At 44.0% G+C, this 22151-nt stretch overlaps 1 protein-coding gene across 10 annotated transcripts; it reads right to left on the bottom strand.

Annotated features, from left to right (window-relative positions):
* Positions 1-76: 76 nt before the first annotated feature.
* On the bottom strand, positions 77-22081 carry LOC122398533 (afadin). 10 transcript variants are annotated; one of them, XM_043398489.1, is made up of 26 exons: positions 21531-22081; positions 17158-17269; positions 16876-17068; positions 16418-16702; positions 16051-16334; positions 15783-15882; positions 13131-13227; positions 12387-12681; positions 12128-12246; positions 11325-11612; positions 10746-11025; positions 9965-10621; positions 9630-9878; positions 9424-9564; positions 9277-9342; positions 9121-9194; positions 8931-9049; positions 8406-8558; positions 6651-8252; positions 5982-6086; positions 5566-5707; positions 5211-5474; positions 3159-5140; positions 2802-3073; positions 2466-2578; positions 77-2375 (listed from the first exon to the last, which is right to left on the bottom strand). In XM_043398489.1, exons 2-26 carry the CDS (start codon positions 17266-17268, stop codon positions 2087-2089), a joined length of 8280 nt encoding a protein of 2759 aa, XP_043254424.1. In that variant the 5' UTR covers position 17269; positions 21531-22081; the 3' UTR covers positions 77-2086. The 10 variants fall into 10 exon arrangements, with proteins under 10 accessions (XP_043254424.1, XP_043254426.1, XP_043254422.1 ...); XM_043398491.1 differs by having other exon boundaries at positions 16876-17028; XM_043398487.1 differs by lacking the exon at positions 21531-22081 and adding an exon at positions 19007-19683.
* Positions 22082-22151: the final 70 nt, after the last annotated feature.

The following is a 22151-nucleotide window of genomic DNA, read 5'->3' as shown; positions in this document are numbered from 1 at the left end:
CCCGAGTACAATTTAAAAACAAAGCCCAATTCGCCGCGTAAAATTTACAATGAATTTATTAATAATCGGGTAAGTATGGTTGATAAAACGATCGAGGAAATTTTCTAGCTGCTAAAATACTTTACAAAAACACACGGTGATGAAAAAGGTAATTACACACTAGACAAATTAAATTTATTCGTTCGTTATATTTTGTACAGATGTTAAAATCATTCGGTAACTACATCTACACAGAAAATATAAAATTTCCAATAGCGATGATTTAAAATAATCAAAGAAGATAAATACTGTATAGTCTCTTCCATTTTTTCAAGATTGGACAGCACTCCAAACAGTTGCAAATGGACGATACACGAGATGCGTTTCTGTATTACTATTTTTACGAATTTACTAATGTGTGTACAAATATTTGCCTTCCTTTGCGTGCAACAAAGATTTCTCCCTGTACATTGCCAAAAATTCTGTTATCGCTTTTACTCCTAACGTTGTTGAAATTTCGTTGTGTTCATACACACATCCCACCGAAATACAATGGACGAATAACTTTAACTTCGTCTAGCGTATCTTTTCCACCGTTTTTTGAAATTACAAGTGACTCTTATATTTCTCATTCGCATCATACTTCTTTACAATAGTTAAAAAATATGTGATCTTTAAAAATATAATCGGTAATGTATAGGATAATAAATTGTGACAATACTTGATAATAAGGTTTACTATCGCAGAGTACTTGCTTTAAGTCACCAACGAAATCAATTTTCGTTTCGACAGAACGTGAAGTACATTACAACAAATATAGTGCAAATGTACCACATGCTTGCTATACACAACAAAGAAGATACTTTACTACACATGTCTCGTTAACGCGTGTCGCAATCGTCCGCTTGCTCCACATACTAGCAAAACCAATGTGACGAACAAAAATGTTGAAAAAAAAAACCGTAATAACTAGACTGTTACCTCATCGCGCATTACGTGTATAAGCATAAGTGGACTATTTTGCACAATTAACACTAATCGTCATTCTATGTTCTTCCTTCGAGAGTTTTTTTTCCTTTGAATTACTTAAGAAAAAATAATTATCTAATTGGTCATCGTCGATAAGAATAGACGTGGAATGGAACAATGTGTGACCGTCGATAGAATAAACCTGTAATTACTATGCACACAACTTTTGACGTTCATATTAAAAAAGAAAAAGAAAAGAAAGAAAATCATCCGTCTATAAGAAAAATATATAGAATCCCTAGCGCACGCGTTTTTTTCTCATTTTGAAATACCAAAAATAAATATACGCCGGGGTCCCTAGAACCTTGCGTAGTATTTAAAGGTTGATTAAAACAAAATAGAATGGAACGAAAGCGGAAGACGGACAACTATCAACGCGGTAGGCCTACAACGCGTAACAGCCCAACCGTAGTTAAAAATTGTTAAACTGCCTTGGGTCGGACGCGTATCTTTTTTTTTCTACTTGTATAGTCTTATTTTAAAGCTGCCTGTTTGATTAGTCCGCGCGCGCGCGCACGTTCTATCGAACGATCGCATTAAAGCTTTCGTGCCGCTTGGCTGAATAATGAAAACGTGCATACGCGTAACGTCGAGACGCTCCGTACTCGGTACGATACGTGCGATATCAAATATAAATATGAAACAACATCGTAAATAACAAGTAGTTCTAAAAATTATACTAATACCATCTATGTACATTCGTAAAATATAATCTTTATTGTACGCTGCCTAGGCGAAGTCAACGTAATAGTTTTAAGTTACGGAGCGATAATTCTCGTAAGCTTTGTTCGTTGCGTGTAAATTTTTCAATGTTAACGTTAAATTGATCAAGAGATTACGAATCGAGTACATCGAACGTGGTCTGCCACGAGGACGAGAAACGATTCGACAGTGTACAATTACGTTTGTCCGAAATAATTCTTGTTATTAATCGTTACGTATGCGTTCTTCGTAGGTACGTAGTTTTAGCCAGAAACTCTGCAAACGGTGGTTGGAATGATTCCACGTAACACCCCATCTATTTGCGCCAGTAACTACACGACGTGCTTACGAATGAAATTGATTTAGGATTTCAGTCTTAATTCCTATTGTTGCTATTGTTGTTGGCGATAGAAGTATTGCTACCAATGTTGTTATTGTTGTTGGTGCTGTTGTTATTGCTGTTTAGGGCTGTAGGATTACCTATGTTATCAATTTCGCGTTGGGCGCGTGAAATCTTCACTTTATCACGAGGTGTCCCGTCTTCGCCGGTTTCCATCGCGAACATTTTCATCTTTTCTTTAAAGCTGAGTTTCTCAGGTACCGGCCCGATTTGAGAATTCTGTTGCAGTTTTTGCTTCTCGGCCAATCGTCTTTGCCTCGGATCCCTGGACAATCGAGCGATCAAAATATTTTTTTTACCGTGTATGCAATTGGGTCGATTTATACGCTGTACAATAACAATAACGTGGCGTTACTTGTAAACTTCCTGAGCACCTATCACGCCAGGTGTGCTGCCGGTACTTGGAATACCAGATCCTTCCGGTGTCTTTGGAGACGCCAATAAATTTTCCGCATCGTTGATGAAATTCTGGAATCAGGCGAGAAACTGATAATCTTTTTACGATCGTCCACTGACATGTTAATTCTGAAATACAAATGTTCAATCAAATTCAAATGAAACTTTTATCGCGATTAAAATCAAATAAAAACAAATTTTCTAAAATAAAGAAGACGGTAAAATATATGCAACAGGAAAATTGGGGAAATTCAGTTTTGTACAAATAAAAGAAAGGACAGTTCGAGAATCTTACATTTGGATCTTCCGCGATAATATCCATAGTTGTGGATGGCGGTGTGCTTAAATTTCCAGTCGAAACGTTTCGTTGCATAGCTTCCGCCGGATTCGCGTTCGAGTCGTGAAACGAGACTCTTTTAATGGAAGTTGGCTGTTGAGGATGGGCCAATGGCATCATATTAGACGCGTTCACGCTATTCGGTCTGAGAGCACCTTGTTGCGACATCACTGCATAGCTAGAGCCCCGTTCCGGTGGCAAAGGTGCGTCACTATTACCATTTTGGGTTGCTATAAAATATGTAGTTGGCTAGTTTATACACATACGAGTATATTTTTCACTCATTTTAATTCATCGTACGTAGTATGTACTTACAGGTTGTATTCGGTCCATTGATAACCAGATTCTCCAACCGCAACATACTAGGATGTAATACTTGTTGATTCTTAAGATGGGATTGCGATTGTTGTAAATACTGCTGCTGTTGCTGCTGATATATGTGTTGGATCTGTTGTTGTTTAGCCTCTTCTTCCTTCCGTTTTAAAGTTTCGTCGAATTCGATCTGCTTTCTTTTGATCTCATCCTGCCTGCGCTGAATTTCTTTGTCCTCGATGGACTGAGGAATGCCAAGAGAACAGGACTTCTGAGAAGTAGCCAACTGAATCAAGGATGACATCGGTATTTGCCCGACAGCGTTTTGTACTTGATTGGTATGTTCGTGTTGGAGATTTTGGGACAAGTGAGAGCCAGAGTTTTCTTGCTGGCTTAAAGAGATGTTTGAAATGCTTTGCGAGCATTGCTGAGCACCGACACTGTGCGCGGTAACACTCGTAGAATGCATCGATCCACCGAGAGATTGAACACCGTGGCTACCACGAGCAGACTGACTGGCAACGTTCACCCTGGACAAATTAGGATTATGTTGTTCCGGCAGATTTCCTCGCTCTTGAGTCGTAGTTGGACGAAGCAAACCCTGAACTCGCTGCATGCTTTCAGCATCCAGATCGTTACTTTCCTCTTCGTCGTCTTGCTGGTTAGCAACTTCCTCAGCTCTCTTTTGGAAATCTCTTTCCAACTGGAGAGCTCGAAGCTGCTCCTCCTGTTGCGAGGTTCTATGAGGCAATGCACTCAATTCCGCTATTTGTTGATCTCGCCACTGTCTCGCAGCTTCCCTCCTCAGCGCTTGTTCCTTTTCCCTTTCTTCTCGCTGCCAAGGATTTGTAGCGCTGTATTGATATTGTCGCGGTTGCAAAGTAGTCCCCGCCGTTCCATTTGCCGGGTAATATCCACCTCGAGGAGGATCTTGCATGCTCGCCGTGTATCTCGAATCCGATTGCTTGTTGTAGAGAGGATGAGTCGTGTTCGGTGGTGGGGGCGGAGGACTTTCTCTGAATCCATCCTCGGGAAGTACAGGTCGTATAGGAGCAATTTCATTCGGCTGGATGGACGCGGTTCCTTCCGGTAAAGTTTGCGTTCTGTTCGTGCCGTTTTCACTGATATACTGATCGCTTCGCGCATCCGAACCGCCGTTCAAATAATACTGCGATCCAGCAGCAAAGTGCCGAGTTTGGTCGGCATACGGTCTACCAATTTCTTGACCACCTTGATCCCTTCCGTAGTCAAGCGACATCCCGTTCGGTTGCAATCGAGTCGAGTCGTTCTTTCCCCTCGTCGGTTGGGTGTTGTACTGAACGTGTCCAAGGTTTTGTTGTTGCATATTTTGATGTTGATGCTGGTGCTGATGCTGCGATTGAAGCTGAGGCTGCGGCTGAAGTTGATGCTGATGCTGGTGCTGATGCGGATACTGATGTTGATGCTGATGCTGATGCGTGGGCGGAGACTTGCCATACTGGACCACGTACGGTCCGTAATGCGAGTCCATGTAACCGTAATTTGCAGCGGTCGTTTGCCTCGCGGCATGACCAGCCGTCGAAATCGTCGGCGAGGACACCGCCACCGGCGTATTTGATCCGAAATTTGGCTGAGAACTGATCGATTTCGTCGGTCGAACGACCGTATTGGTCGACTGTTGCGTCATATTAGATTTTATGTTGTACGTGGCAGGTCGACACTGATTCGGGGGGATCGGTACGCCACCTCGCAATTCGCGTCTCCTGACTTCCTCTTGCATCTCTTGAAGCTTCGCTTCCTGTCGTATTATGTCCCGCGAGGATTGCGATCTCGGAGGCGCCGCGTTGCCTTGTTGTTGCGATTGGCCACCGAAGTAAGACTGTTGCTGAGCTTGCGATACGTAGGCGGATATCGGTCGATCCCTAGGTTGGCTCGTTTCGAACGTACCTGGACGATTTAAAGAATTCTGAGAGCCCCTCGAACTCTTCTGCAACTGGAGTGGATTTCTGAAACACGAAAAATACGATCACCGTACGATCAACGAACAAATCACAGCAAATAAAAGCTAAAGCTTACCTTTCGTCCGAGTGTTGAGAAGGGCTATATCGCTGTTTTGCCGTTGCGTCTTGATTTCTGTAGACACTCAAGTTCTGATAAAATCGTTCGGCTTCGTTGCTTTGAAGAATATTTGCGGAGCCTGTTCCGATGGCAGTCGTCGAACTATTGCTGCTCGCGGTCGTCTGACCGGGATTTAAATTCGGCGATGATTGCTGTCTACTTACAAGTCCGCTTGGCGGTAGTGTTCCGATCCTTATCGGGTCATGCAAATTATGACTCGAGCTGTTTTATAGGATGAGAAAGTTAACGTATATTCTCGAGGGCAAAAATAACATATTCGAATAACAATGCATCTGATATTCATTGTACTTGCCGAGAACGCAGCGATGTAGTACCGTTGATTGCGGTCATCGACGGTGGTTGGGTAACCGGTGGTGTAACGCTGTTGCTGGACGATGCTCTGCTGTAACCAGGATTGAATACCTCGTGTTGTTGTTTCCCGTCGGTGCCAACGTCTGTAATAAGTCGCAAATATATAACATACTCCCTTTTTCCCCAATCATTCCTCTTCGCGAATATAATGAAACGACGCGGTGAACAAATAAAAGTACAATAACAATAACAAATGTTTATGTAAACATGTGGCTGATGACAAGTTTCAGGAGAGTAACGTCGAAAAATCAGAGCAGAGAAGAATGAACGAGTGAAAGGCAATAGCAACGACGGACACGGTGTTGTAAAAATACGATAGCAAATCGATGGGCCAACGTCAGTCATACTGTTACTTACTGTGCAACGCTGGCACGGACTTGCTGGTATGTATTTGTTGCTGAGGAGCGGTTGCGTCGCGTCCAAGTCGCGACGGTAAATCTCGTTCACTCATGCGACGAGGTCCTGCGATAAGCACAAGATGCAAAAACACGTATCTGTAGGTTTCTCGTACGGGACCGTACGAGAAGGTAACATCTATAGCTAGCGTGAGCAAGCCAACAGACAGCATGCAACGTGCACGTAGTGCGTATACGCGTGCAAGATGTTTTGTGTACGAAAACGAACGCGAACACGAACACGAACGAGAACGCATGTGAAACGAACAGTATAGGCGAGGCGAACGAAAGAACGTCAAACGGACTTGCTTGCACGTAGAACTAGCTCGGGCCATTGCTAGGATCTAAATTAAAAATTAAAACGTTTTTGTCATGGTTACGACACTGAATTCGATCGCGAATAAATTGCTAACTAAAAAGGGGAACCAAAAAACTGTGGTCGACGAAACCGTTTAATGAAAAAAAACCTCGCCATGCGTGGTGAAAAACCGATGGCTTGGATTAAAAGAAATTCGTCAACGTGTACATATAATTGCTGGGCGTGGATGTTCAGGCGTGTTGGATACAACGATCATGTCCAAACTCGGCAGGCAAACATTCAAGGAACGCGAGCAATGCGTCGTTTGCTTACGTAAAACAGAACCAACTTCTAGACAGGTTCGATTTGATCTTGGATAGATCGATTTCTGTCGATATTTGGTCGAATCGTTGGCAGAATCGTCACCAGGAATTATAGTACGTTCTTCCTGGTCGTTGTTACTCTCTGGTCGAGTCTCGATAGAGGTACGATCCTCCTTTCGTTGGGTGCACGATCTCAAATCTTGAGACGAACTGTTTTTCAATTCATGGATAACCCAATAGAATTTTGCGTCACTTGCTTGTCGTGATTCACCATCGACGAAAGAACTTTGCGAGCGTCGTTCTATCTTATTTTCTCTGCCTCTTAGTAAATCGATTTTCTTCAAACATGGATAAGAGCTCGAAAATTGCCTTGGAAATCGAGCGTCGAATAACTTCTCCTCCGTATAGTCATCCTGAACGTCACTGTGCTCGTTCACGTTCAAATCCAAATTTTCATAAAGAATATCATCCGAAGACGTGGCGATATTTTCGCAAGATGAACAGGGATGAACGACTGCGTCGTCGAGATTGGACATTTCTTCGAGCTGTTCTATTATTCGTCGTTGCTCCGACAACGACAATTTCTCTTTGCTGCTCGTCGATTTTTCATTCTTCTTGGTCATAATATCCTCGATCGCGCTACCGTGTCGCGCGTACTCCTCGCTGCTCATCCGCAAATCCAATTCGGACAGATATTCTTTGCCAACAACGGAGAAACGATGACCGGGTCTTGTCTCGTATACTTCCGGCGAGACAAAGTTCGGCTCGGATGCAAATCTTCTGGAATCGTTTCCCAGCCTGACTGTGTTCGATCTCGACACAACCGACTCAGCGTTCCCGAGCTTGGAAAAATGTTTAGCCAGAGCCGCCACCCGGCCACATCCAAGGCGTACTTCTTCCGGCGATTTCCAACATTTCTCGAAGCTCGACACGTCGCTGGACGTGTCGCTGTCCAGGCCAGACAAATCGAGATTTAATTCCGGGATCGTGGTGTACACCCTTGAGACATTAAACGCTTGGCTCTTCTCTCTCGTTTCACACTCCATCGATTCTCTATCCAACGAACTACTCGTCGAGGTAGGCGTTTCTATTTCTAACTTCTCTAATGTTAAATCAGTGTCCCTCGTTTCTTGTTCGAAAGGCTGTTGCTTGATCGTCGTCGTTGGTTCTCGCACGTCGAGTCGACGTAGCGATTCGATGGAACAGGACCTTGACATGGTGGTCGCAGTCTCAGTCTGATGATCGTTTATGCTATCGTTCGATTCATCCAGCCAAGTATCATCCGTCTGATCGATGTAAGGTATCGAGTCGAGAGAGAAGCTGTCGAGTTTGCTTTCCACGGTCGAGGATTCGTTCGCGTCGATAGACGTATGATCGTTATCCGCGACCTGTATTTGCGGACAGGTTTGTCGAACGTTTGTATCGGTTGGGGGGAGACGATCGGTCCAAGAACGCGGATCATTAAGCGGAACGTAAGAATGGCCTCGAGTAGACGCAGGCAGAGTCCCGAGAGACGAACAGAGAGCCGCACGAAGCGAAGCTTCTTCTTCCCGCGACGGACAAACTCGTTGTACCAAGATTGCTTCGTTGCGCCCGACGATCGAGCCACGATCTACGAAACCCCACGGATTTTCGTCTCGAAAACACCGTCGCGTATCCTGCGGCAAAACGCGCCACGGGTCGTTCGTTCGGTTCAAACGACACGCGGTATTCAAGGAATCGAAATTGTATGATTGACCCTCGGAAATCAGGGTGATTGTCGCACCTGATGGTACTGGATCGATCGAACGGACCGAATCGATCGCGTGCCTCGGTACGGTCAACAAATTACCCATCGAATGGGATGTAGACGGCTGCTCGTTCGCTTCCTGCGCCTTCGGAGCTTCCAAATGCTCGGACTTGGGTCGGGCTTTGTGCGCTGCTCGGGGAAGAATCAGTTAGTAAAGCGTTAATCAAGCGATTATTTACACCTCGCGGCCTCGCACGAGGCAGACCGAGATACGTAATGCGAGCGAGAACGATTAGAGAAAGCGTCATAAAGCATGGAACATTACCCCTCGAGCTGATCGCGGAACAAAGCGGGATTATTGGACGCGAGAAAGTCGGTCGGTCTGGTCGCGGATTCGCGCCACTTTTCTCTTTCGAGCTCGTTGCTCGACTCGCGATACGCGTTTCGATCGGAATGGCTCTGAACGGAATCGTGATGACCGTGTAAGAGAATCGATGGAACACCATCGAAAAAGAGGAGGAGGGATCCCAGATATCGCGCGGAAAACGAAAAAATACGCACCTCTGGTCATAACAGGCGAAGGCTGCGACAGTAGAGTGGCCAAACCATGGTATATGGCACCCTGTTTGGCAACTTCGAGGGTTACTACCGGTCCGGTACGCACCAAATATTCGGCAGCCCTAAAGAATAGGTGGACGTACATGAAAGTTACATTAAAATTGGTCACCAGTTGTCTCCAACGTGTACTCACTTTTCTTGAGTAATTCCGACTAAACTTTGTCCGTCCACCTTAAGTAACTGGTCGCCTGCTGTTAGTCTACCATCCTGTGCAAATTTCATAAGATAACCTTTATGAGGATCCCTTAAAAGTCGATGTGCGATCTTTTGATCATAAATCTGTACTCACAGCATCAGCAGCACCGCCTGCAACGACACTCTTTATGTATATTCCGAGCCTATCTTGACCAGCACCCTGCAAAACACGAACGAAAAATTTCACATAGATTTTTAAATATCAAAACTGTCTGACGAGCTTCAGAATCGTGGTACAAACTTTTGCTGCGACGATGCTCAAACCCATTCCATTGGTCGATTTATGTAACTTTATTACGTGAATCTCTGGCTGAGCCGAGCTAGGTCCAGTGTGACACGAATAGCCTCCAGACCTGTTACTCATCGCACTGGGACTACGAAACTGCGATAAAGATCGATTAAACATCATCCTGGTTAAATGTTAAAGACACGGAGGAAATGACTCACGTTGTTGTGATGATCTATCATATATATGGTCCAGTATCCACTGCTCGTAGGCTGTGGCGCCATTCGACACAAACCGTCTCGTTGCAAGGGAGCTAGAAATTCAGCCAAACCCGGTGGTACTCCGCGTATTACTTCGCAACTGTATCCGTCCTCCGGAAGAAGAAGAGCCAACGCTAGCGTGGGTTCCTCCTCGAGTCGAATTTCTCTACCATCGGCACGCGCGAGCGTATCGGCCACGCTTTCCGCCACCTGAAACGTTCGCACAACGTAACGCAATGCAACTGAACGTTATTGTAATACGATAAAAGATATGATGAATTTGCAAATCGACTTACCTTTACTACGTTTTCGATCAACTCTGCCGGAAGTCTCGGCTCGTCCGCGGCTGGTTGATACTTTTGCAACAACGCCCTGACTTGGAGGGAATTAAGCTTAAAACAGGTGGAGCTCAACGTGGCGAGCTCCTCCGCGTTATATTTCGGCGCTTGCAGGAGATGGGTCGCTTGCATGATCGTCGCCAGGTGACACTGACTCGCAAGCTCGAGGCCCTGCCTCTCGGCCCAAGTCTCGAGAGCGTTCAATCTCGCTTTCAGCCGACGACCGAACCACCTTACGCACAAGTTCGTGTTCGAGACCAACGCGTTGAACGCGGTTGCGTTTATCGTGTGAAACAGATGGCTGAACAACTGAATCGTGAGGGCGGCGTTCACTCGGCACCGCCTCAGCAGAGCCATCGTGCTCGAGAATATTTGCAGGACCCCGGCTTCCTTGGCGGGCTCGTCGGCGTCCGCCATGAACTGCGACATCGCCGGCGCAAGTTCCAGAGAAATGCAGCGCACCAACGACGCGAATGCCGCGTGAACCGCCTCCGTCAAAATGTCCTGTGCCCTCGTCGAGAACGCCCCTACGTGTCGATCATTTTTTAGCATGTTCAGCAGTTCCGATCCGTTCGCCAACCAAAGAGCCAAGGAGGACGCGTCCATGTACCGTTCCTATCAACATTTATAACATGCTATCACGGTTTCGAAATTCATCATTATTAAACAATTCGTTAAACGTATTTAATTTTACTCATCGTTTCAATCTTCCATTCTTATTTCTCTCCTTTACCATTACCTGTATCACTCGTTGTATCATACCGGCGACGTTCGCCAACATCACCGTCAATCTATGCGCCCTCTCCGTAGGTTGCAACTCCGGTCTATAGTGCGTGCTCGCGCGATATCTCGCCGCCAAGTAAAGCGTGTACGTTGGCGCGAGTTTAAACTGAGGCGCAGACGGCTCCACATCCGTGATCACAGCATGAAAGAAGGTCTCCTCCGTTTCCTCGAGAAACTCCAGCACAGCCGGCAATATCGGATCCGTTCCGCGTGGTTGTCGATCGTTTTGCAACGTTCTGTCGAAACAGGGAACAAACATCCATGTTACTCTTTGCTCTTACTCCTGCATTCGTTCTCCCCGAATCGAACGAAATTCGTGGTTGCAAAAAAAAAAAAAATTCCAGCGAATCGCTCCTTTATCGCGACCGAGTGTTTCGTGCCCCGTCTCCTCTTTCCAACCCCCCCGTTCGAACACACGCACGCACACACCCATCCACTCACGGAAGCACGCATATCTCCGTGCGCACATCACGCCACTTCGAGACAAAAGCGAAGCTTTTTTTTTCGTCCAGTGGTAAACCACTGCTTCCGTTACCTGTTACCGTCCCTGCTGCTGGTCAGACTGGCGGTCTCAACGTTCCCATCGAGATCGAAGGTAGTTTCGTAATTGTGCGTGGATTCCGGCGCGTGATTCGGGCTTCGAGCGAGGGAAACTGCGGCGGTGCCAGACGCGGCGGACTTGCTCGGACTAGACGGATGGGACGGTTGATCCTGACCCGGCTGGCCCTGGCCTTGACCTTGAACCTGACCACCGTTCGGAGTTCCGGACGCAGACCCGTATCTTTCCGCGTTCGTCTCTTGATTGGTCAAGTCTGGGGAGCGTCTACGGTACAGAAGCAGGCCGCGTGCAGGAGAAAAAGAAGCGAAAACCAAGAAACGAAAAACGAAAGAAAACTTGAGGGTGCCAGGGGACGAGAGCCTTCGGCGACTCTACGTTCTTCGCCGGATACACCGACCTCGTCAACTATACGTAATAAAAACAAGCGTGCTCCCGGAACGCGGATCTTTTTTTCCATCGCAGCAGCCAAATTCGGGCGATCTCGTCTACTCGCTACATCCTTTTACTCTCTCACCTGATACTTCAAGCGCAGACACTTCCCCCGGGGAGTTTTTCCTCCTTTTTCCTTAAACCTTCGGTCTCTAACCTACTCCCTAAATTATCTTGATCGTCCACGAGTTGCTACGTGGCCGTTTTTAACGTGTCTATCCATCTACTCGTTTATTCGTTGTTCTAACGTGCATCGTGCGTCTCGTATCGCGTATCTCATATTATTCATTCCGAGCGAAACAACGAACAAGCGAGACTATTCCTTTGCTAATCGTACTGAATGCACTCACCGGTCGTAGCCGTATTCGATTTGCCTCCCGGAATCGTGTCGTTGTCTGATGCGTTCCTCGGGCGCTGGGTCGATGAATCTGAAGGTATGTAGTCTGCCAAACTTGACGATAGCTCCGTTCTAAAAATGTTGGTGAAAAGATAAAGAATCATGAAAAATTTGTAGCATATACAGGGTACTATTTTGTTTTCTATAAACAGAATGGTTGGAATACTGCCCATCAAAACGTGTACACACAACACAATGCAATGAAACGTTACCTGGAGTATCGTTGTCTGATGTATCCTCTGATTGTTAACGTATGTGTGAGCGTCTCTGGAGCAAGGCGTAAGTGTAACAATATTTTCAGTAAAAGCAATCACACAATGCCTCGGCATGACCATCGGTCCCGTCAATGTTAGGGTTTGAGCTTGTACAGCCTGTGGACCTATGGGCCTTTCCGAGCCTACCTCCGTCACGTTAGGCTGCAACCGGTGTCGTATGCCGGCTCCATTCGGAACGTCACTTCCATCAGGATTTAATTCGAGCAAAAATGGTAATCTCTCGTCCTCGTACCTGCGGCAACCAAACCACGCGAACCGTAGACTCGTTGCATCGATTACTCACGGTAATCCATAGACGTAACGATTTGTCCTCTTTAATATTTATGATATTTATATGATTCTAATTATTTTATTAACCTGTCCATATATGGTTACTTTTTTTCTACGCGTTATATGTATATTTGAAACTATCGTTGGGAAGACTGTTTGAAAAATAATTATAAACGTGTAAGATTCGTATTGGATCACGGTACAACATATGACACACTAATATTATTGCAACTCGACCTATGACTATCGTACAATAAATCATTACATCCATGGTCCCTAAGGTCCGGATAGCTAGTCCACATGCGCGGGCACACGCCCTTCGATCTATGCTAGATCGAATCCAACGTCTTTGTAAAAAAAAATCTGTTCGCCAAACCAAATCGTAGGGAGATGGCTGCTTTCTTTACAAACCTGTGGTCAAACTCGTTCCACTTTCCGCTAGGTTTTTTCTTGCGCTTCCGAGGCACGTAATCCGCGGGTCTTCTACGTACATGGAACATAATTGAACCTGAAAACAATACGAAAGATTCTAATTAATCGTATCTCGTCACGGTTCATTTCATTTCTATAACAATCGTGTTTTGATCGAAACATCCACTACCCCCCCTGGTATAATTCCTAGTTTAGTTTATTCCTATAATTATATAATTAGATTCCTAAAATTTCATTCATTTCTTATTTCAAGCGGCAAAACAACGATCGCCTTATGTTTGTTGTCGGTATCGACGCGAAATCGTAACGTCTTAGACGTTGCGTGTCCAACTGACCTAGATAGTCCACGTGCGTCGACACAAGCGCACCTTTTTACTTCCATTTCCTACGATCGATACACTAACTCGTCGAACGATGCTTCCCCATCGTTGAGATTGCGAAATCAACGCAAACATAAAGGAACGGACACGAAAAATCAGGAACGTTTCTAACGTTATTAAATTTGGTTTATTTGATCTCTGGTCAAAGCTAACTTGATCCTACCATTGGACGAAAACGATATTTCGTTATTTCTCAAAGAAACAATAAAGAAATGGAAACTTTTGTAGGATGAACGTATTTGAAAAACGATCAATAATCAAAGTCACATTCTTTAAAAGTCGCTTGCACCAGACCTTCGACAGTAAAATCGATGTCGAATGTACATATATACGTTCTCCGATACTTTCATCGTAGCGTATAAACATGGAGATTTGACGATCGAATTGATCTACCCTATGCAAAGGTTACGTCGTGCGTGTTATATTTATATTCATGCACTCTGTTCCAATTCTCGAGAATACTATTCGACGGTTAAAAAAGAGAACAACGAAGGAAAAGGGGAAAACACGTGAATCGGAATTCGTTACAAGAAAAAGGTTTTAGGGCAAGATTCTTACGTCTAATCCCCCAATCCATCATGTTGCGTAAAACACGCTGATTTTACAGTTGTGGTCCCTGATTTCGTGATGTGGTCCCCTTTACGATCAAAGATGGTCCGTCAGAATTTTGGTCCTCTACGTTTCACGATCTTTCTTCTAAGGCGAATATACTTGACAAAATATATACTGTCGTCTTCTCTTTATTCCTTTCAGGAATTTACAAAAATCGTACAAAGAGCTTGCTTGTGAAAAATGATATCGTTTCCCCTTAATGTACCATAGCGATTTTTCGCTGGTTTGGTTCTTCTCTGCCCGGGATGCTATCGTCGTATGCCCTCGTCTATCCCTCGATTTTCTTACACCCCGAATAAACCCCGTCGTATCTCGCAAAAAAAGTCGTGCAGTTAGGTTTCCTCGTTTACAAATAATTACGATGAGTGGCACGTTTTCACACCCGGGCAGGCTGCAGCGATAAATACGTTTCCAATCACCCCATTTCGAAACGTATCGTCCCGATATTTCGACGATTTACCGTATACTATTCGTTACATTGCACCACGGTTCGCGGTGATCTTTCACGCGCGATATCGTACAATCCTGAACACCGGCCAACCGATCTCGTTTCATCGTGACAACTATTTCCACGGAAGTTCAGAACTGCCTGGCCAAGGTAAAAGCAAACTCTCTTCCTTACTCGAGCGAGAATTGCACCGAGACTTGTTCGCGTCGCGACCAAGTTCGAATCACGACTGACAAGAAGTATCGTTGCATTACGTCACAATGTTGCGCGAATGAACTTGAGCATTGCAGATAGAAACGGGGGTGGCCAGTCGTTGGTTAGCATGAACGAACAGAGGAGGAATTGGCGCACGCGCGTGTACCTATCGGTATACAGTGACGAGCAAAAGTGTAAACACATGGCTCTCTAATCTTTCGAAGAATGTTTTTTTTTATTTTATTCGGTAGATTAGAAAATCGTACCAGTCGATTGACGATCAAATTTTATAAACGAGGAAGCGAATCCTGAAACACACTGTGTTATAGTGTGCACCAAAAAGAGCACAAGAAAGGATCATGAAAGTCTGTGATGTGAGAGTACGTGTACTCCAATAGTTTGAGATTAATCGCATACATCATAATTTTTAAGATAAGCATTACGTTTCGAGATAAGCACATTTGTTTGAAGAATGATTAATTATCCACTCGTTGGTCAGCGATTTTTTGCGTGTTTCTCGATCAGAAATGAGTTACAGTCATCCGTGTTTAATAGACGTCGATGCACAACCATACATTGCAATCATGCGACCAACTTAACATTCCTTTGCAACGTTTACTTTACCGCAGAAAGAAATAAAAATTTTCAATGTATCTTCGCTTAATGGCCTCGCTCTTTGTTTCCGTTCCAAAGTAATCTATTGAACTGAACAAATTTCTTCCATTTATAGCGATGTTTTCGATATATTCGGTATTCGATTTGATACCCAATCGATTAGCCGGTCTTTCTATCAAATATCCAAGCTTAGCGAGTGAGTTCGAAAAGTTCCACGACGATTAACACCGAATATCTCTCGTTAATAAGATTATACCTACAACGAACGGTAATCGCATTCGATTTATTTAACTGGAACAGTCATCGTGTAAATTCTGTGCTTCTTAAATATTCGTTGACGCAAAGGATTCGAGGAATATTTAAGATTTTAAACCAACTCACCCCGTGCAGAAGGATGATTCATAAGAATGGCCAAAGGACATTCATCGTCGTCCAATATATATTCCTGCTGTGTTCCTCCGCTCACGTGTTCGCTGTTCACCTGTGGAATGTTCAAAATAAAATAGCAAAGGATTGGATACAATTCCACAATCGATAATATCAACGAATATAATCGTATTTATATATATGTATCTGAATGCGATAAGAGATACGTTAATTGAATTGTATTCGTTAAAAAAAAAAAGAACAAAGTAAAGGAGAGACTGACCTGCACGAGACAATATTGTTGCGGATCAACCTTCTCCAAACCGTATTTCGAGAGCATTTCCCGTACAACTTGAACCGCCGAATCCCGTACACTTAAAAGTAACGTTTTGTATGGGACGTCTTTGCAAAGCGCCTCGCCGTAAATCTTCAACGTTCCACCCGTATCAGGACCGCCGTCTTTGCTGCGAAATTGCTGCAACTTTCTCTCCAGCTTTTGTTGTCGTCGTCTTCTCATTACAGCTTCTGGATTCGAAATGCTTCTGGTAAAACTAGTTTCTGGTAGCTCTGAAATAACAAACGTCTCCTTACCAAAGCGTATTCGTTTTTAAATATATTTTAACAAGCAAAATCTGATCGACAGTCATTACCCGTATACAGTTTCTCCGCCACTCCATTCTGATCAACGGGTACCGCGTTTTCGTCCTGTTCCAGACTCTTCAACCGACTGAGCTTCTCTTGCTTTTTCATTTGCTTCTTCTCGCGTTTGCTCAGCTTTCTGCGAAAGCTGGATCCGTCTGAACAAGAAAAACCAACGCCCTGAGCGTTGGTTTTGTCGTCGATTCTTCGTAAAAGGAAACGTCCCTCGCGGTCGTCGATGTGCCAGTTCAATTGCACCAGCAACGGTTTTTCATCCAGCCTGAGCTTACGTTCTTCTGTAAACGAAACTCGATTAGTAAATACGCTTAACTTCCGCGCGTGTAAGACGCTCGATCGAAATCGATGTCGCGTTATGTGTTCCCCGTTGTCCCCCCAAAACATGAGCGGGGAAAAAGAAACAGGACAAGGGGAGAGGGTACGTTATCTTGTATACGTTATATCTACTTACCACCGTTCTCGTGAATTTCATAGAGGGCATATTCTGGAACCGAAAGCATTCGCATATCTGGACGGAATTTTTCGATAAGAGTTTCGATCACCGCTTGACTCGTCGCATCCGATGCTACTCTGATGCACTTGGTCGCGACTTTCTGACCACTGTCTTGAAAGTAAAATCTCATTACTCCGTGAAACTCCAAGTCCTGAAAAATCGGACAAACGTCAGAAAAGATCTCGATCGAGCGATTGAAAAACCCACCGGACACTGACGAGAAACAATACGGAAACTCACTTCGTTCGGTTCCGAAAGCTCGAACAGATCCAAGCGGTTGGCATTCCATTGTTGAATCACGCCACGCAGTGCCTCGCGTTCGGCCTTCTTACTTGCCAACTCCGTGGCCATTCTGAAAAAAAAAAAGATAAAAACGAGTAAGTATAGGGAACAAAAATGAACGTTAAAGCTTTTCAATATCCCGACGATATTAAGCTTTGCTTTCCTGACCTTTTTCGTATACGAATAACAGTGACATTTCGTCGTTAGTTTCTCCAAATTCTATCCCGTTTTTATGCGCCAATTACTATCTACGATGCGCATTAAGAACCTTTCTCGACGATCGTTTCGCCAAGAACAAGAATCACTAATTACCTTCGGTAAAATTGCTAATGGACAGTCGAAATCTCAAGTCGTTTGATACGCGAAAGACAATCGACGACAGTGCACCTTGTCACTCGTGTAAAAAGGATGCACCGTTATACATCAATGCTTCTCAATTTCGCCGCGATTCGCTGCCAAGCGTGCAGCTGTACCCGTCTTGTCTTATCGATATTATTCCAGCGATCGTTTCTTATCTATAAACTTGAAAACGCGATAGCGAATCATCGATAAATTGCGTTACTTCGAAACTTGTCTGTTTGTTTTTGGGTGAGTGTATTTATTTGAAATTACGCGTGGCACAAGAGATTAATAAAAACGGAGAGAACAGCTTACCGAGAGAATTTTCCTATGACGTGTAATGGTTTACGCATCTAGCAAGGTGAGCGAGGAAAAATGCATGACGGAACAGACATGGTCCTCGAACGATCGGTAAATCAGGGTCACGAAGCGTTCGAGAAATTTGCAGTCGAGCAACAAAGCAAAGGGACGTTTGTCACAGTCGGCAGGAAAGGGATCGGTTTGAATCGGTCGCGATCGGCTCGACTCGGCCCTCCTCGGCTGTTGTCGTCGAATCGAATCGGGCCAACTCGGAGTAGAACGCGTCGCAACGAACAAGTCGCATACCATGCATTCCTATCTCCTTCGACAGCATTCGGTCTTAAAACCTTAAAAGCGCGCTCGAGTAACTCGAACACGCTCGAGTACCCTCTGCATGATACAACAACCCTTACGAGTGTCTGCGATCGTTCCAATGCTCACCCGAACCAGATGTTTGTACGACTAGAGCCGATCATTCTTGGCGCGAAATTTTCTCACCGGATAACATACCAACACGATCTCATAGAATGTTGCCCTTCGTTCTTTTCCTCCTTTGTATCTCGTACTTTCAATTTCTGTTTAAAATAACACGATTTGCAACAACGATTAGACTCTTGTATGCTCGATGCTAATTGCAAGATTACTATCCCTCTAATTACTTAAAAGCATTAGTAATACCGTGATTTCCGATAAGCCGTTGGACTCTATTGCTAGGTATACGTTAAAGAAAATTTCTACTCGCGTCTCTCACTCTCTCTTTTTTCTATTCTACAAGCCAATTTCTTGTTCATTCGTGATATGTAGGTCAGGTGAATATTTGTCACAAACACGATACGAAGGAGGTAAAAGTAATAGCTTGTGAATAAACGTAGCAACAGTTTTTTAGTGAAAAAATGCACTGTACAGTTTGTCAAAAACGAACATTTTGCTATTATTCACGATTACTGTAGAACGTACAACATTCAATGCGAAAAACACATGGCAAAACTCGCCCATTGTTAGCGTTAAATAAGTAATTTATAGAAATAAATTATACAAATGTATGAAACGGCAAACTCAATACTATCGTGTATTAAATGCTGTTAAAACTGTAAAGTATAAAAATCAGTCAGTCAAAAAGAGAGAGGAAAAAAGGACAGGAAGTACTTCGATGCGTCATCGTACTTACTCTTCCGAGACTGTCATTCTTCCGATGCGGTTGAACAAAATACGGCGGACACGAAAGACATATGATGATCCAAACACAACTTGACGCCTCCAAGTAACAAGTAACGGAGATTTTGTCGGTTTGGAAGGAGAATACTGGCTTGCATCGAAAGTATCGGAAACAATGTGATCCGACTTACGAGGCACACGAGAATCCTCAGAGCTGTAGAGGAAAGGTTGCGTGCATGCAAAATCTTCACTATACTCGTGGATTCGAGAGACTATCGTTCCTTGCAGCATTTACAAAATGTAACGTTGCCCGAGAAACACACGTAAACAATCTTCCCGTTGTACTAACTCGACAATGTGAAAGCATATTTCTCGAAATCCGTCGAAATTGCAGCATTTTTCTACCTTGGAAAACAGGTGGTATTCAACGGTTTTAACGTTACACACTCCGTTAGCGGGAACACTTTCAACGTACGTAAGCTTAGTCCAAACTTGCAGCCACCACTGTGAATTCAAACTTTTCTTCCTTTTGTAACTACTGAACAGTCTTCGATGAGAATAATTATCGACGATGTTACACCAGATCCTATAAAAACAAACGCCACACCCAAACAGTATTCAGACACGACCAAGTTCTACGGTACGATACCCAACCAAAACGTATCTCTCGTCGTGTAATTACTAACGAACTGGCCGACGCGAACGGACTCGGTAAAGCTGGGGCCTCAAGAGTGGGAGAACGTTACGTCTTGCTATTGCCTTTTCCCCACCGACCCTACTGCCAACTCCCCTCCACCAGTCGCCCCTTCTCTTCCCCCTCATTCTCTAGTCCTACTTTCCCTTTCCCTATACTGCTCACTGCCATGCAACGATACGGTTTGGTCCGATCTGCTCCGATCCTAACCACTCTACATAATTCGTTCCGTTCCGTTCCACTCCATCCCGTTCCGTTCCTTCTATTCCAATCCGTATCTTCTCCGGTTCTTTTCTTTCATTCTTGTATTATATTTAGTATTTTACACGTGCAAACGCATCTTCGTGTCCTTAAAATGTTACTTTCCACGCAGTATCCGTATGCCCATTTGTTTTATGAAATACATTCGCCCATTTTGTTTTCACTGCGTTACTTCGCATCAACTAAAATTTGTAATTTTAAACTTTCCCTCGAACGATATTTAGGACAAATGTTTACAGAAACACAACTTGCAACAAATTACTATTCTATTGCTAATAATAATAATAACAACAAGAATTAAATTATGGAAGAAATTACAAGTTCTTTGTTCTCTTTCAACTTATAAAGTACATATTACTCGCTGGCGTATATCGACACGCTAGAAAACGAATCTAATTTTCTTTGTATGGCTTCCTTCGTAACTTCATTACGTATTGCACCATTAGACACCAAACGACCTCCTCGTATTCCATATTATGAAATCGAACAATGTCAAAGGTAATAATATTCGATGATGTACTTCGAATGCATTTCCCCCTTCTACTTTCTTCCGTTCGTAACAGTGTAATGAATGCAACGCATATATCAGATTGGTGGAGTTTGTTTCGAGATAAAGCGTATGAATTTTTATGAAATGTTCGTTTGTAGCGCCGAACACGACACGTGACACAGGACAGCTACAAATCTAACCGCAAAATGGTCCTCGTGCAACGCATTTAACTACGTAATAACATTACGCCATCGAGTTACTAGAGCTCTGTCGAGGGTGGATGCCTGACGGTCTGTTTATTGCCCTTAACTAACCGCTTCCTGCTTATTTCGTTCACACGAATATGTTAAACGAATACGTATGCACGCATTTACTTTGCATCTACAGTTTATTGTAAAAGCTTCAATTTGTCTCTCTCTCTCAAGCGTGCAAACTTGTGCATACTTAAAAGCTTCTGCGATGAAAACTCACAGACGAAAGTCTGAGAGCTTCCCTGAAGAAACGAGTTCCGAGGACGGCTGTTTGTAAGTATATGTACGCGGTCAACGTCGCAGCGTCTCGAGCTCGATCCGTTTTATTATTGAAGCAACCTTTAGAAAGTGTTCAAGAGAACTCTTTTCACAGCTATATCGAAAAGATGAGCTTCGAAAAAAGTCATAAAAGTGATAGCAGGCTTTTCATGTGACCATCGTGACACGTGAAAAACGTTCCTTTCTTTTCTCCTCTCAGCTCTCTTGATAGTAACATTTACTCTTTAACTACTACGCAATAGTCATTTTCTATTTACACTTAATATCACATCGATCTTAGGGAGCTGAATATTTGGCGGCAAAATCTATCTGAAGTATTCAAGGCACGTTACATTTACGCGCGAATATCGTGCTATTGTTCAGAATCCACGGGATAAAATGATATTCATCACAGTTTCGGAGAATCATATTGTAAACGTACAAGATATACAAAAGCAGATTTAGTAAAAATGAAGTTTACTACTACGCAATATGTTAAGGATAAAAGTACAAATATTATATCTAGTATATTTCATTCGAGTTTATTGAAATGAAACAAATCCTGTTGATCAATTATACGTACCTCCGTTAAACGGATCGCTTCTTCTTCTTGAAAAATAGAATATACTTTTGGCGTCTACGCCACTCTTCGTGATCTTGACTTCAGTGGCATCGCGGGAAAGTGCTTCCATTCGATGAGTACACGACATTACCCACCACTATTTCGACAAGTACTCAAGGCACAGACACTTTAATCCACAATGGGATTTCGATGACATTAATCTGAGCATAAATGCGTAAGCATCACAAACACAGCCTTACAGGGCATGCTCGTACGCGCGCACGCAAGCGCAGAGCGCGCGTATGCTCGCGCGAATACAACGCTACGCACATGCACACATATAACCGGTACGCGGTTCTACTCAAGACCGGCCTCGCACACTGGTACCGTTGCCAGCTGACACAACGATCGCAAAGACCAGAATTACGATTGTTAGCGTCGACTCCTGGACTACTAGAACTTGTTCTTTGTCATCCACGCATACGCACACTCGTTTTAAAACTTCGTCGACGCTTTAACCAACTTTTGGTAAGTTTTGACGCGAAACCATTGCAAACGTACCGTCCAATACCACCGCGTGCCGCATACTACATAGTTCGCCCAACTAAACGTATCGGAGCACCACTGACGACTGAGTAAATT

This window comes from Colletes gigas, unplaced genomic scaffold (genome assembly GCF_013123115.1).
Source record: "Colletes gigas isolate AHSC1104 unplaced genomic scaffold, ASM1312311v1 Colletes_gigas_Sc00011, whole genome shotgun sequence".
Taxonomy (NCBI): Eukaryota; Metazoa; Arthropoda; class Insecta; order Hymenoptera; family Colletidae; genus Colletes; species Colletes gigas.
This window is presented reverse-complemented; position numbering and strand designations above follow the sequence as displayed.

Excerpts from the sequence above, each read along its gene's own strand:
- LOC122398533 (XM_043398487.1), bottom strand. The coding sequence starts at position 19,284 with ATGCTGCAAGGAACGATAGTCTCTCGAATCCACGAGTATAGTGAAGAT. Across the intron at positions 16,335-16,417 it reads GGCGGAGAAACTGTATACGG|AGCTACCAGAAACTAGTTTT; the intron begins GTAATGACTGTC and ends TTGTTATTTCAG. Across the intron at positions 13,228-15,782 it reads GAATCATCCTTCTGCACGGG|GTTCAATTATGTTCCATGTA; the intron begins GTGAGTTGGTTT and ends TATTGTTTTCAG.